This window comes from Pan troglodytes, chromosome 6 (genome assembly GCF_028858775.2).
Source record: "Pan troglodytes isolate AG18354 chromosome 6, NHGRI_mPanTro3-v2.0_pri, whole genome shotgun sequence".
NCBI classification, from domain to species: Eukaryota; Metazoa; Chordata; class Mammalia; order Primates; family Hominidae; genus Pan; species Pan troglodytes.
In genome coordinates this window covers 154,809,679-154,824,377 of record NC_072404.2, presented here as the reverse complement: position 1 = coordinate 154,824,377, position 14,699 = coordinate 154,809,679, and the positions used below count along the sequence as shown (strand labels likewise).

The 14,699-nt window shown below is 49.3% G+C and overlaps 1 protein-coding gene and 1 non-coding gene across 3 annotated transcripts in view; one reads left to right on the top strand and one right to left on the bottom strand.

Moving 5' to 3' along the window:
• The window catches only part of KLRG2 (killer cell lectin like receptor G2), a 33,344-nt gene extending 21,348 nt beyond the window's left edge, over positions 1–11,996 (top strand). The window contains exons 3-4 of one of the 2 annotated variants that reach the window (XM_009454322.4): positions 8,111–8,214; positions 8,616–11,996. In XM_009454322.4, the coding sequence (XP_009452597.1) occupies positions 8,111–8,214; positions 8,616–8,736 (225 nt within the window). In that variant the 3' untranslated portion in view covers positions 8,737–11,996. The remainder of the gene's footprint in view (positions 1–8,110; positions 8,215–8,615) is intronic. The other variant, XM_527906.7, reaches the window with a different exon arrangement.
• A 1,477-nt stretch (positions 11,997–13,473) lies between these two features.
• On the bottom strand, positions 13,474–13,577 carry LOC112209877 (U6 spliceosomal RNA). Its single transcript, XR_002944870.1, has one exon. It is a non-coding gene; the product is annotated as a U6 spliceosomal RNA (small nuclear RNA).
• Between the last annotated feature and the right edge of the window lie 1,122 nt (positions 13,578–14,699).

The window sequence follows — 14,699 nt, the reverse complement described above, 5'->3', positions numbered from 1 at the left end:
TGGGGGGTGCTTGCCCCCAAGAAAAGTGGTGCTTGCTGCTAAGGGTAAGGACCAAGGCAGGCGTCCCTGCGTGATCAGACACCTCTGAAACGTGGGTGAGTAATCAAGCAGGCATCCCCGCGTGATTAAACACCAAGGGAAGACTGTTTTCCCGAGTCCGTAACTAGCGATGGAGTTTTGGGTTCACGGATAAAACGCGTCTCCTGTCTCTACCAGAAAAGGAAAGGCACTGAAATTAAGAGAAGGGAGAGATTGAAAGATGGCCCCAAGATTGAAAGGAGAAAGAGGTTGAGGGATAGTGAGAGAGGTTGGAGAAAAGCATAAAAAGAGGCCGCTTATCCAATTTAAAATTGGTGAGATGTTCCTTGGGCTGGGTGGTCTGAGGACCAGAGGTCGTAGGTGCAAAGAGCAGGAGGACAGGGGATTGATCTCCCAAGGATCCCTGATCCGAGTCATGGCACCAAATGTCACACGCATCCGTGTGAAGAGACCACCAAACAGGCTTTGTGTGAGCAATAAGGCTGTTTATTTCACCTGGGTGCAGGCGGGCTGAGTCCGAAAAGAGTCAGCGAAGGGAGATAAGGGTGGGGCAGCTTTATAAGATTTGGGCGGGTAGTGGATAATTACAGTCAAAGGGTGTTGTTCGATGGCGGGCAGGGGTGGGGGTCATGAGGTGCTCAGTGGGGGAGCTTTTGAGCCAGGATGAGCCAGGAGAAGGAATTTCACAAGGTAATGTCATCAGTTAAGGCAGGAACAGGGCATTTTCAGTTCTTTTGTGATTCTTCAGTTACTTCAGGCCATCTGGATGTATACGTGCAGGTCACAGGGGATATGATGGCTTAGCTTGGGCTCAGAGGCCTGACAATCCTAAAGTCCAAACAGCCCTGTGATGTGAAGATAATGATTCGTTTTTCTCTTTCATCGATAAGGAATCTTGTGGCAAAGAAAAGCTCAGTAACTTGCCCTTGATCAGAGTGTCAGAGAAGATATTTGCACCAAATGCCTGGCTCAGAAGCCCCACCCCAACACTGCTGCTGTGGTTTAGGTGTGTCCCCCACATTTCTCTCTCTCTTTTTTTTTTTTAGATGGAGTCTGGCTCTGTCACCCAGGCTGGAGTGCAGTGGTGCGATCTCAGCTCACTGCAGCCTACCTCCCAAGTTCAAGCAATTCTCCTGCCTTAGCCTCCTGAGTAGCGGGGATTACAGGTCCCACCACCATGCCTGGACAATTTTTGTATTTTTTAGTAGAGACAAAGTACAGGCTGGTCTTGAACTCCTGACCTCAGTTGATCCACCTTCCTTGGCCTCCCAAAGTGCTGGGATTAAAGGCGTGAGCCCCCTCGCCCAACCTCCTTCTCTTTTTTTCAATTGACACAGAGTCTCGCTCTGTCACCCAGGCTGGAGCGCAGTGGCAGGTCGCCACTTAGTTCACTGCAACCTCTGCCTCCCAGGTTCAAGTGATTCTGGTGCCTCAGCCTCCCAAGTAGCTGGAATTACAGGCTCCTGCCACCACATGCAGCTAATTTTTGTATTTTTAGTAGAGGTGGAGTTTCACCATGTTAGCCAGGTCGGTCTCAAACTCGTGACATCAAGTGATCTGCCTGCCTTGGCCTCCCAAAGTGCTGAGATTACAGGTGTGACCCACTGCGCCCAGCCGTCTTTTATTTTAGACAGGGTCTTGCTCTGTTCCCCAGGCTGGAGTGCAGTGTTGTGATCATGGCTTGCTGCAGCCTCCACCTCCCAGGCTCAAGCAATCCTCCCATCTCAGCCTCCTGAGTAGCTGGAACCACGCCTGGCTAATTTTTTTGATTTTTAGTACAGACAGGGTCTCACTCTGTTGCCCAGGCTGGTCTCAAACTCCTAGCCTCAAGCAACCTTCCCATCTCGGCCTCCCAAAGGGCTGGGATTACAGGCATGAGCCACTGCACCTGACCCAGCCTCCAAAACTGTAAGAAGTAATTTATTTTCCTTATAAATTACCCTTTCTGTGGTAATCTGTGACAGCAACAGAAAACAAACTAAACAGACCAGGACAATGACATTGGAGCCACCAAAAACGTCGGGGCCAGGTCCCCTCGCAACCCCCATGGCAGGCTCAGGAAACAGTGGCTGGTATCTTCCCATTTTTCCCATGTAAAAATCTGCTGGAGGGCCGGGCTCAGTGGCTCATGCCTGTAATCCCAACACTTTGGGAGGCCAAGGCGGGCAGATCATCTGAGGTCAGGAGTTCGAGACCGGCCTGGCCAACATGGTGAAACCCAGCCTCTACTAAAAATATACAAATATGGCCGGGCGCGGTGGCTCACACCTGTAATCCCAGCACTTTGGGAAGCCGAGGAGGGCGGATCATGAGGTCAAGAGATCAAGACCATCCTGGCCAACATGGTGAAACCCTGTCTCTACTAAAAATACAAAAAATTAGCCGGTGTGGTGGCGGGTGCCTGTAGTCCCAGCTACTCAGGAGGCTGAGGCAGGAGAATCGCTTAAACCTGGGAGGCGGAGGTTGCAGTGAGCTGAGATTGCACCACTGCACTCCAGCCTGGGCAAGAAGAGTAAAACTCCATCTCAAAAAAAAAAAAATCTGTAGGTGATGTTTTACAGTGAGCACAGATTACTGTGTAACCAGGAATAACATTTATTTTCTAAATGTTCCACAAATAATATATGCTGTGAATGGGGGAATATGCCAGGGCACCAGTAGCCTGTGAGGGCAAGAGGAGCTCAGTAGGGATCAGTTTCTGCTCAGCACCTGGGCTGGGCCCTGAGGTGTTGTCGTTAAGATGGGAATGGGCTGTGCAAAGAAAGCACCCCAGGCTCCTGTACCAAACGACTCAGACTGGTTGTATCTGCAAATTGAAGGCCTGTAGGAATGTAGGTGGGACCAAAGGTGGTCTCTAGAGTGCCTAGAATTAGGGCCAGGAGCCAAGCAGGGCGGGGATCATATTGTTGCAGGGACATAGTTCATCCCATTACTTACTTACGGAATCCCATCACTTAAGACTGATGAACATAGCATTTTGTCCTGAGACAGACGGATTGAGCACAGCAAATGCCAACAGGAAGCCAGTAAAACGGGTCTCACATCAGACAGGTTCACCTCAGATGAGCTTAGACCTCCTTGTTGCCAATGGGGGGAGGTGGGTTTAACTATCCAAATTGGAAACAGAACCTGAGATAAAGAATTTAACAAAAAAATGCATACAACATCAATCATTTGAAACATAAGTAAATCTGCAGAAAACATATCATAGTCTGGGTAAACCCCTTCCCTGCAAAAAGACCAACGCTAAGATTCAAGATCCAGGCAGTTAAAATCTGGAATATAATGATTGTGGAACTCTGGAATTTTCCTGAGTTCTGGACAAGGACCGGAAGCTCCTGCAGGTGCTGAGGCAGGGTGGGGAGGACAGGACACACATGCAGAAGCAGCGCGCACAAACCCCAGGAACGCACCAGGGCCAGGGTGCCCAGAGGTACAGGATAGACGTGGCTCATCTTCCCAGAAGCCTGTTTTGCTCAGGATTAGTGAAAAGTAGGAGGTTGTAAGTGCTCACCATTAGTTTAATAACAGCTTTGCTTTGCAGAGTGGAGGAGGGAGGAAGCTACCTTAACAGCACACGCTGATTTCAAAAAGATTAAACCATGAATACATTTACATCCTAGGATTAAGAAAAGTAATTTGAAACATTTTAATATTAAAACAGACATGGATGAAGATAGAGAGTAGAATGGCTGTTGCCAGGGCAGCGGGGGATGGGGAGTTGTTTAATGAGGACAGCTTCAGTTTGGGGAGGTGAAAAAGTTCAGGAGATGGATGGTGATGATGGTTTTACAACAATGTGGATATACTTCATGCCCTTGAACTGTACACTTATCATGGTTAAAATGGTAAATTTTATATCATTAAACTTTTTCTTTCTTTCTTTCTTTTTTTTTTTTGAGACAGGATCTCTTGCTCTCTCACCCAGGCTGGAGTGCAGTGGTGCAATCATGGCTCACTGCAGCCTCTACCTCCCGGGGTCAAGCCATCCTTCGGCCTCAGCCTCCTGAGTAGCTGGGAGTACAGGAGCGTGCCACCACACCTGGTTAATATTTGTATTTTTTGTAGAGACAGGGTCTCACTATGTTACCCAGGCTGGTCTCAAACTCCTGAGCTTGAGTGATCTGCCCTCCTTAGCCTCCCACAGTTCTAAGACCACAGCTATGAGCAGGCATGCCTGGCCGTGAATCTTTTATCACAATTTTTAAAAAAGAAATGTATGAAGGCATAGGAAATAATTTTCTATAATTTTAAGATGTAAAATATGAGATTTTCAGTCCATTCTGCTCAGGATCACATTCCCCCTCCCCATATTAGTGGAAAAGTTGGAGAATCCACAGTTTAAGGAGGCCTCAGGATCTTTGGCACAGAGCAGTCCTTTTAGCCATAAATTACTTAGTAGTTCCCGGAGTTTATTTATAACTCTGAACAATGCCTTCCCTACACCACCATTTTTGCTAACAATGAGATCAGGAGTCTCAAACGCAAGGAAAACGCAAGGAAAAGAAGAATGGAATGGAGTGGGTGGGTCTAGGCGGGGCTGGGGCTCGGGGGAGGCCTTCAGCTCCCGTCACCAGGAGGCCCAGAGGGGAAGGGTGAGAGAGGCAGATGGCTTGGGGCTCTGACAGAAGGACAGGGTCCTCTTGAGGTTGCTGTAAGCATCAAAGGGGCTCATGTGTGTAGGAGGCAGGTCACAGGCTTTGCCCACCACATGTCAGACGTGAGAGGACATGGGATGAGTGTGTACTAGGTGGCCCTGGCTTTATATGTTAGTATCTCAAGCCTCATCACAAGCATCTTCGTTTTACAGACGACCACACAGCGGCTCTGAAAGGTTGGGTAACTTGTCTAAGGTCATGTGGCTCACAAGTCATGGAGCCAGAATTTGCATATGGGGTAGCCTGGCTCCATCTCAGCCCTGGAAGAGGCACTGAGCCCTGGTGTGCCTTCCCAAACAGGCAGCTGAGTGCTCCCAGGAAGACCGTGTTGGGCCGCTCAGCCCTCTGACTCACACCTCAGAGCAGCCTGGGGCCCTCCCAGCCTCTCCAGGTTTCCCTGCCCAGCCCCACCCTGGGCCCCAGTGTGTCCCCGAAGCACCAGCCAAGGAACAGCTGCCCAGTGTACTTTCTCTGTTCCGTCCACTCACCACTCTCCATTTTCCTATGCACTCTGGTCTTTAGGATTCAAGAAGGGTAAGATTAGCAACCTTCAGCCTGGGAAGTTGCCCCTGACTTCTCTCTGGGCTGTTAACTGACTGGTGCTAACCTTGAGGGGCAGAAGATGGGTTTTCCGTGACACTTCTGGGATACACAGTGGCCTGATGGCCTGGTCTCACTGTGGCTCTTGCTGATTTTTGGCAGTGAGCGCGGGGAGGCAGTTTCACTGAGCTGACCTACTGTGCGCTGGGTTATCATAGTGCGATGTTGAGTGAGACAAGCTCCTGGCCCGCACCAGGTTCACCAACTAATACAGGAAAGTGACAAGGAGGCAAGCCATTAGAAGGCAGCACATGAGTGGTGGCACGCACCAGCAGTCCCAGCTACTTCGGAGGCTGAGGTGGGAGCATCGCTTGAGCCCAGAGGTTCAAGGCCAGCCTGGACAACGTAGTGAGATCCTGTCTCTTAAAAAATAAAAAAGAGAGGCTGGGTGCGGTGGCTTATACCTGTAATCCTAGCACTTTGGGAGGCCGAGGTGGGTGAATCATCTGAGGTCAGGAGTTCAAGACCAGCCTGGCCAACATGGTGAAACCCCATCTCTACTAAATTGGGCGTCATGACAGGTGCCTGTAATCCCAGCTACTTGGGAGGCTGAGACAGGAGAATTCCTTGAACCCGGGAGACGGTGGTTGCAGTAAGCCGAGATTGTGCCACTGCACTCCAGCCTAGGTGGCTGAGCAAGACTCCGTCTCAAAAATAAAAATTAAAAAAATAAAAATAAAAAAGAGACAGCTCTATTCTGTGAAAGTTGTGGAAACCAAGGGGAGGGAGGAGCACCTATTTCACCTTGGAGAGGGTCAGCCCAGTGTCCGTTAAAAAAGCAACCTTTAAATCAGTTCTGAAGGATGGAGGAGGCGGCAGCAACAGGACAATCATCACTCTAATTCCCAGGGCTTGTCTTTGTTGACTTAAACCATTTTCTTAGGGAAGAAGAACTGAGCATATGCGAAATTCATTTATACCGCTCTGCTCCTAACCTGCCTCAGTGTGAATATGTGCTTCTTGACATTGTTGTGAGTGATATGTACTTGCTAGTGTAGTCTTTTTTTTTTTACATGGCGTGATTTCATATTTACATTTTCCTGCATAATGACATTTTCTATACACTTGTCATTTTTAATAGCACTATAATTTTCCATCATGTTGACATCCTATAATTTACCTTGTTATTTCTCAATTGCTGAGCGTTTGGGGAGTTTCCAGTTTTTCTTCACAAATAGCACCGTGTTATCTTTAGATAAGTTCATTTTTTTCCCTTTATATTCTTGGATTTATTTCTCAGTGAAATCACCCATTTGAGCAGGAGTGGTGGTGCTGCTCTTGTCACATAGCACCAAACGACATTTCAGAAAGAACAAGCTGATGCGGGCTGTGCCGGCATCACTGCCCCCTCCACCACGTCCCCACCCTGGGACTTAAAAGATTTAAACTTTTTTTTCCAAGTTAAAAAATCTTGGCCGGGCGCGGTGGCTCACGCCTGTAATCCCAGCACTTTGAGAGGCCGAGGCAGGCGGATCACAAGGTCAGGAGATCGAGACCATCTTGGCTAACACGGTGAAACCCCATCTCTACTAAAAATACAAAAAATTAGCCAGGCATGGTGGCGGGCGCCTGTAGTCCCAGCTACTCGGGAGGCTGAGGCAGGAGAATGGCGTGAACCCAGGAGACAGAGCTTGCAGTGAGCCGAGATCGCGCCACTGCACTCCAGCCTGGGCAACAGAGCGAGACTCTTGTCTCAAAAAAAAAAAAAAAAATCTTGGCCGGGTACAGTGGCTCACACCACTAATTCTACACTTTGGGAGGCTAAAATGGACAGATCACTTGAGGCCAGGAGCTCAAGACCAGCCTAGGCCAACATGGCGAAACCCTTCCCTACTAAAAATACGAAAATTACCTGGGTGTGGTGGTGCATGCCTGTAGTTCCAGCCTCTCAGGAGGCTGAGGCAGGAGAATCGGTTGAACCTGAGAGGTGGAGGCTGCAGTGAGCCAGGATCGTGCCACTGCACTCCAGCCTGGGTGACAGAGCAAGGCTCCATCTCAAAAAAAAAAAAATCTTAAATATATACTTTAAAACATTGTCTTTTTTGCTTTAATTCATTGTTAAAAATAGTGTGACATTGAGGGCAAATATTTAAAAGAAAAAAGTCTCCTCTAGTACCTCTCCAGCATACTTACTTTGGTTTTTGTTGTTCCTGCACATCTGCGTGTATTATTATTATTATTATTATTATTATTATTATTATTATTATTTTGGGATAGAGTTTCCCTCTTGTCAGCCCAGGCTGGAATGCAGTGGCGCAATCTCGGCTTACTGCAACCTCTGTCTCCTGGGCTCAAGCGATTCTCCTGTTTCAGCCTCCCAAGTAGCTGGGATTACAGGCGCCCGCCACCATGCCCAGCTAATTTTTTTTTTTTTAATAGAAACGGGGTTTCACTATGTTGGACAGGCCGGTCTCGAACTCCTGGCCTCAGGTAATCTGCCAGCCTCGGCCTCCCAATGTGCTGGGATTACAGGCATGAGCCACCGTGCCTGACCACCTCCCTCGCTTTCTGAGCTTCCTTGTTTCTTTGCCCACTCAATGCCCACTGAGCATCGCTTAGTGGTGTTTGGCGTTCACATCCCTTTGGCTGAGACGGGGTCACCCTCATTTTGGCCCCCAGCCCTGAGCACAGAACCTGGCACCCAGCAGGCATCCAATCCAGCTTTCAAGGTTTTTTTGTTCTGCAAGCGCTGGCTTGAGCGGATCCTTCTGGATTGGCCAGCTGGGATCCTGTGGAAGCCCCAGGGAATCCGTACGCCCCAGGTAAGCCACGCCAGTGTCCAGGGGAGTGACCAGCTTACTTTTCTCCCTCAGGACTTCCTGGGCAGATACCCAGTCTCCAGGCACTCCTGGGTGGGGGCCTGGCGAGGCCCCCAGGGCTGGCACTGGATCGACGAGGCCCCCCTCCCGCCCCAGCTGTGAGTGACCACGGGCTTTTCTCCCTCCTCTGCTGTTCTGGATCCTCCATTTCTCCCCAGACTCCACCTCCTTGCTGCTCCCCTAGCCTGGAATGCCACTTGGAAAGCAACCCACGCCCATGCTCGTGGCCTGGTGCCTGATTAGACCCTGTCGCTTCACTCTATTTGGGTTCCCAGCACGTTCACCCAAGCAGGGTTGTCACCCCCATTTTACAGATGCGGGGTCAGCTGCCCAGGGAGGTTTGGGGATTCATCCAGTGCCACGTGGCTGACCAGTGCAGTGACTCACTCAGTGCCCAGGCCGGTAGAGGTGACAGGCACACAGGCTGGAGGGTCTGGCTGGGAAGCAAGGCCCCGGCACCCTAAACACCTCTCCTCTTTCCCCTCCCATCCTTTCCCAGACTCCCTGAGGACGGCGAGGACAATCTGGATATCAACTGTGGGGCCCTGGAGGAAGGCACGCTGGTGGCTGCAAACTGCAGCACTCCAAGACCCTGGGTCTGTGCCAAGGGGACCCAGTGATCTGGGCTCTGCCTGGTCCTCAGCCTGCCAGGCAGATGCAGCACCCCCTACAGGGGAGGCCAGTTGAGAGCTTGGGCAGCCTCTTCCTGGACCCAGTTATCCAGGTCTTCATGCTCTGCTCAAGGGGGCCACATGAGCGAGCCTAGGAGCTGGACTTCAACCCAGGAAGAAGCATCCGAGGGAAAGGAGATTTTCTATGGCCTCAGGCCTGAGTGCCAATATTAGTCTCCAGCTTCTGTGGATGATCGGTTTGATGACATTGGGATGGTTGTTTAGCATTTCTGTGCCTTGGTTTCATTAAAATGACAATTTCCCCCTAGAGGAAAAAGACAGGGTTAACAACCACAGCGGATTCCAATCTGGGTTCTCATTCCGGCTCATGGAAATGAGTCTGCCGTTGTTCAGTGGCAGTGGGACTTGGCAGGGATAACGTCATTGCTGTGAATTCTATTTCAGGCAGCTGGGTGTACATCGGACACAGCCTACCGGCAGCCTCTGGAAAATTAACCAAGGAAAAGGAGCGGTCAGCCCTGGAAGGAGGGGAGAGCAAGGTTTTCCTTCCCCACCCTGAGAGTTGGCAAGGGGTTGGCAGACAGGAAGGTTCTGGGTGGAGATCCCGCATGTGGGCTGGCCAACCCCTGGCACGCTGATGCCCAAGGGTGAGACAAGGCAGAGAGGACAGGGCCACCTGGCAGGAGAAGCCAGGAGAGCACCCCAGCTTGGTAGGTGGAAGCTGAGGAGTCTGAGTGAGAAAGGAAATCAGAGAAATGCAGGCAGGTTCCAGGCAGCTCTTCTACCCACAGCTGCAGAGACGATCAACCTGAAGATGTCTCCATGCTGGGGTGCAGTGAAGACCTTCAGGCTGGAGGATGTGGCTGACAGAGTTGTGTAGTTCCTTGAGTCCAGCTAGACCTCCAAACAGCAGGAGCCTGGGCCTGCGTGTTGGCTTGGTGCTGAGCACGCACTCAACTGGCCCTTGCAAGCCAGCCTTCCCTCTAAAGTCAGACCATGCACCCAGATCCCTCCCAAACAGAAATCCTTATTGGTGCGTTTGAACCAGTAATGGGCCGTCTGGGAGAATGGGATGGAGAGTCCTAGATGGGAGAAATTTCTCACACTGTATTTTTCATTAGTATTATTATACTTTAAGTTCTGGGGTACATGTGCAGAACGTGCAGGTTTGTTACATAGGTATACACATGCCATGGTGGTTTGCTGCACCCATCAACTTGTCATCTACATTAGAAATTTCTCCTAATGCTATCCCTGCCTTCTCACACTCCTGAAAGTAATAACAAAAAGGGAAATGGAGGCCGGGCACGGTGGCTCATGCCTGTAATCCCAGCATTTTGGGAGGCCGAGGTGGGCGAATCACAAGGTCAGGAGTTCGAGACCAGCCTGCCAGCCTGGCCAACATGGTGAAACCCTGTCTCTACTAAAAACACAAAAAATTAGCTGGGCGTGGTGGTGGGTGCCTGTAATTCTAGCTACTCGGGAGGCTGGGGCAGGAGAATTGCTTGAACCCAGGAGGCGGAGGTTGCAGTGAGCCGAGATTGCGCCACTGCACTGCAGCCTGGGTGACAGTGCAAGACTCCGTCTCAAAAAAAAAAAAAAAAAGACATGGAAATTCCCTGGCTGGATGTGAAATGGGTGGCTCGCGTGGGGCAGGCGCCAATCAAAATACATCCTATGTGGGCAGGAAGCTGTGTATGTTACCGCCCCCATCCCCTGCCATGTGTTCCCAGGATCTGTGCCTGGAGAAATGACACATCTGTAGGTTATGAGTATACAGAACCTTATCTAGCCTTCTCAGTACCTTTTAGAGAAGGGAAGTGTTGTACTCAGTGTTACCCAGCTAGAAAGTGGAAGGTCTAGAATGAAACCCACTTGCTATCTGACTCCAAAGGCCGCACTCTTTCCATCCCAGCACGCAGTAGAGGAATCTAGAAAGGTATTAGTGGCAGCGGAGTGGGAAGCCATCAGGTGGAGTGAGGGAGAAAGGAGGTACCAAGTTGTTTTACACTTGTGATAATCGACTCCCTTGGTTATCTGTTGCTTTATAACAAAAAAAAAAATTTTTTTTTGAGGCCGAGTCTCGCTCTGTCGCCAGGCTGGAGCACAGTGTCACTGTCTCGGCTCACCGCAACCTCCGCCTCCTGGGTTCAAATGATTCTCCTGCCTCAGCCTCCTGAGTAGCTGGGACTATAGGCATCTACCACCATGCCCAGCTAATTTTTGTATTTTTAGTAGAGATGGGGTTTCACTATGTTGGCCAGGCTGGTCTCGAACTCCTGACCTTAGGTGAGCCGCCTGCCTCGGCCTCCCAAAGTGCTGGGGTTACAGGCGTGAGCCACGGTGCACGGCCTGCTTTATAACAAATTGTCCCCAAACTTAGCAACAACTATTTGCCCCAGACAACTGTTTTTCCCCCTTCATTCTATGGATTGACCAGGCAGTTCTGCTTTAGATGGTATTGGATGGAGCCCTGGAATGGCTGAAAAGTCCAAAATGGCCTGACTTGCTCAGCCAGCAATGCGGTGCAGGCTCCTAGCTGGGGCCTTAGTTCTCCTGCACCTGCGGCTCTCCATATGGCTGCTTGGACTTCCTCATAGCATGGCAGATGGATTACGAGAAGGAGCATTCCCAAATAAAGGACCACATAAGCTAGATCTCTGGAGGGCTAGCCTCAGAAGTCACCCAGTGTCACATGGGCCACATTTTAGTGGTTACAGGGCCAGCCAGTTTGAAGGGGAAGAGAAATATGTCTCTGTTTATGCTGTGTCCAGTGCTAGCTTGCTACCTGCTCTCCCAGTTCCAGTGCTCAGTGCAGCACTGGCAGAACAGAAGTACTTACTGAGTTAAAAACAGCAACATCCAAGACAATTGTTAACTTTTAAAACTGTCTCCCATCCCAGAAGGTATAACTAAAAAACTAACAATAAAAATAATAGTAATAAATAATAATAAAATAATAAAAATAAAACTGATTGTGTCTGAAATATCAAACAATTTAAAAATGGCTTTGTAAGTGCCTGTGGGACTTCTGAATTCATCAAGATAATTGTTAATATGGCCAGGCGCAGTGGCTCACCCCTGTAATCCCAGCACTTTGGGAGGCCACAGTGGGCAGATCACAAGGTCAAGAGTTCGAGACCAGCCTGGCTAACACGGTGAAACCCCATCTCTACTGAAAATACAAAAAATTAGCCGGGCGTGGTGGCAGGCACCTGTAGTCCCAGCTACTCGGGAGGCTGAGACAGGAGAATGGCGTGAACCCAGGAGGCAGAGCTTGCAGTGAGCCAAGATCGCGCCACTGCACTCCAGCCTGGGCGACAGAGCAAGACTCCGTCTCAAAAAAAACAAAAACAAACATTAGCCAGGCGTGGTGGTGGGTGCCTGTAATCCCAGCTAGTCAGGAGGCTGAGGCAGGAGAATCGCTTGAACCCGGGAGGCAGAGGTTGCAGTGAGGCAAGATTACACCACTGCACTCCACCCTGGGTGACAGAGTGAGACTCCGTTTCAAAAACAAAAACAAACAAAAAAAAATTGTTAATAGAAAAAAGCTTAAAGAATAAGGATATAGGCCGGGCACAGTGGCTCACGCCTGTAATCCCAGCACTTTGGGAGGCCGAGGCGGGCGGATCACAAGGTCAGGAGATCGAGACCATCCTGGCTAACAGGATGAAACCCTGTCTCTACTAAAAATACAAAAAAAATTAGCCAAGCGTGGTGGCGGGCGCCTGTAGTCCCAGCTACTCGGGAGGCTGAGGCAGGAGAATGGCGTGAACCTGGCAGGTGGAGCTTGCAGTGAGCCAAGATCGTGCCACCGCACTCCAGCCTGGGTGATAGAGGGAGACTCCGTCTCAAAAAAAAAAAAAAAAAGAATAAGGATATAGAGGAAGAAAATATTTTTGTACAGGTGTATAATATTTGTGTTTTAAGCTAAGTGTTATTACAAAAAAGTCAAAAAGTTAAAAAAATTTATGAAGTTACAGTAAGCTAAGATTTATTATTGAAAGAAAATGACTTTTCATAAATTAGTGTAGCCCAAGTGTGCAGTGTTTATAAAGTCTCCAATAGTGTAATGTCCTAAACCTTCACAGTCACTCCCCACTCACCCAGAACAACTTCCAGTCCTATAAGTGCCCCATACAAGAGTACCATTTTTAATTTTTTGAAGCCGAGCCTCACTCTGTCACCCAGGCTGGAGTGCAGTGGCACAATCTCTGCTCACTGCAACCTCCACCTCCCAGGTTCCAGTGATTCGCCTGCCTCAGCCTCCGAGTAGCTGGGATTATAGGTGCCCGCCACCATGCTGGGCTAATTTTTGTATTTTTAGTAGAGACAGGGTTTCACCATGTTGGCCAGGCTGGTCTTGAACTCCTGATCTTAGGTGATCCACCCACCTCTGCCTTCCAAGGTGCTGGGATTACAGGCGTGAGCCACCACACCCAACAATTTTTTTTTTTTTTTTTGAGACGGAGTGTCCCTCTGTCACCCAGGCTGGAATGCAGTGGTGCGATCTCGGCTCACTGCAACTTCCACCTCCCAGGTTCAAGCAATTCTCTGCCTCTGCCTCCCGAGTAGCTGGGATTACAGGTGCTCGCCACCACACCTGGATAATTTTTGTATTTTTAGTAGAGATGGGGTTTCATCATCTTGACCAGGCTGGTCTTGAACTCCTGACCTCATGATCCACCCACCTCAGCCTCCCAAAGCGCTGGTATTACAGGTATGAGCCACTGTGCCCGTCCAATTTTTTTAAATTTAATTTTTAAACAGCAGCCATGCTAATCTCTGTATTGTTCCAATTTTAGTATATGTGCTGCTGAAGCAAGCACTATTTATCTTTTTAAAAAATTTATTTTATTTATTATTATTATTTTTTAAGAAGGAGTCTTGCTCTGTCACCCAGGCTGGAGTGCAGTGGTGCAATCGGCTCACTGCAACCTCCGCCTTCCAGGTTCAAGCAATCCTCCTGCCTCAGCCTCGAGTAGCTGGGATTACAGGCGTGAGCCACTGCGCCCAGCCTATTTATCTTTTACACCATATTTTTACTGTACTTTTTCTATGTTTAGATACACAAATACTTACCATTGTGTTACAGTTGCCAACAGTATTCAGTGCAGTATATTGGAGTCAAAATTAAAATATAGAGACAAATCTCTAAATTTCTCATGTTATTTGGGATACCAGAATTGCAACTTCAGGCATACAAACAGACTGACTGGTCTTCAATATGTCCAAAGAACAAAGAGGAGGTTTTATAAAAAGGAGAAATGTTGGCCAGGTGTGGTGGCTCACACCTGTAATCACAGGAATTTAGGAGGCAGAGGCAGGAGGATCGCTTGAGCCCAGGAGTTTGAGACCAGCCTGGACAACATGGTGAGACCCCATCTCTACAAAAAAATAAAAAATAAGCTGGGCGTGGTGGCCCCCAGCCTGTAGTCCCAGCTGCTTGGGAGGCTGAAGATGGAGGATCCTTTGAGCCTAGGAGGTTGAGGCTGCAGTGAGCCATGATTGTACGCCTGCACTCCAGCCTGAGTGACAGAGCCAGACCTGTCTGTCTGACAAGAAAAGAAAGGAGAAATGTTATGCATTGTTTTTCCACGAAGTCCATTAGCACTCGTAGAGTGTTGGGGAGCTGGCACGCTCTGATTGGTAAGTGGCTTCAGTAGGTAAAACTAGATTTAGAGCTGCAGCAGGTTGTTTCAGAAGCCATTAGATAAAACTGGTTTCAGGTGGCAGCAGGCAGCTTCGGCAGCCAGGCTTGCAGAGAATTACATTCTTGGAGCTGTGTTATGTGCCCTAAGTGCTTTTTCCCCCTAGCTTCTCAACTGTTTTAACTGGGTCTGACAAGAATGGCCCAATTCAAAAGGCTGGGTGCGGTGGCTCACACCTGTAGTCCCAGCACTTTGGGAGGCCGAGGTGGGCAGATCACTTGAGGTCAGGAGTTCAAGACC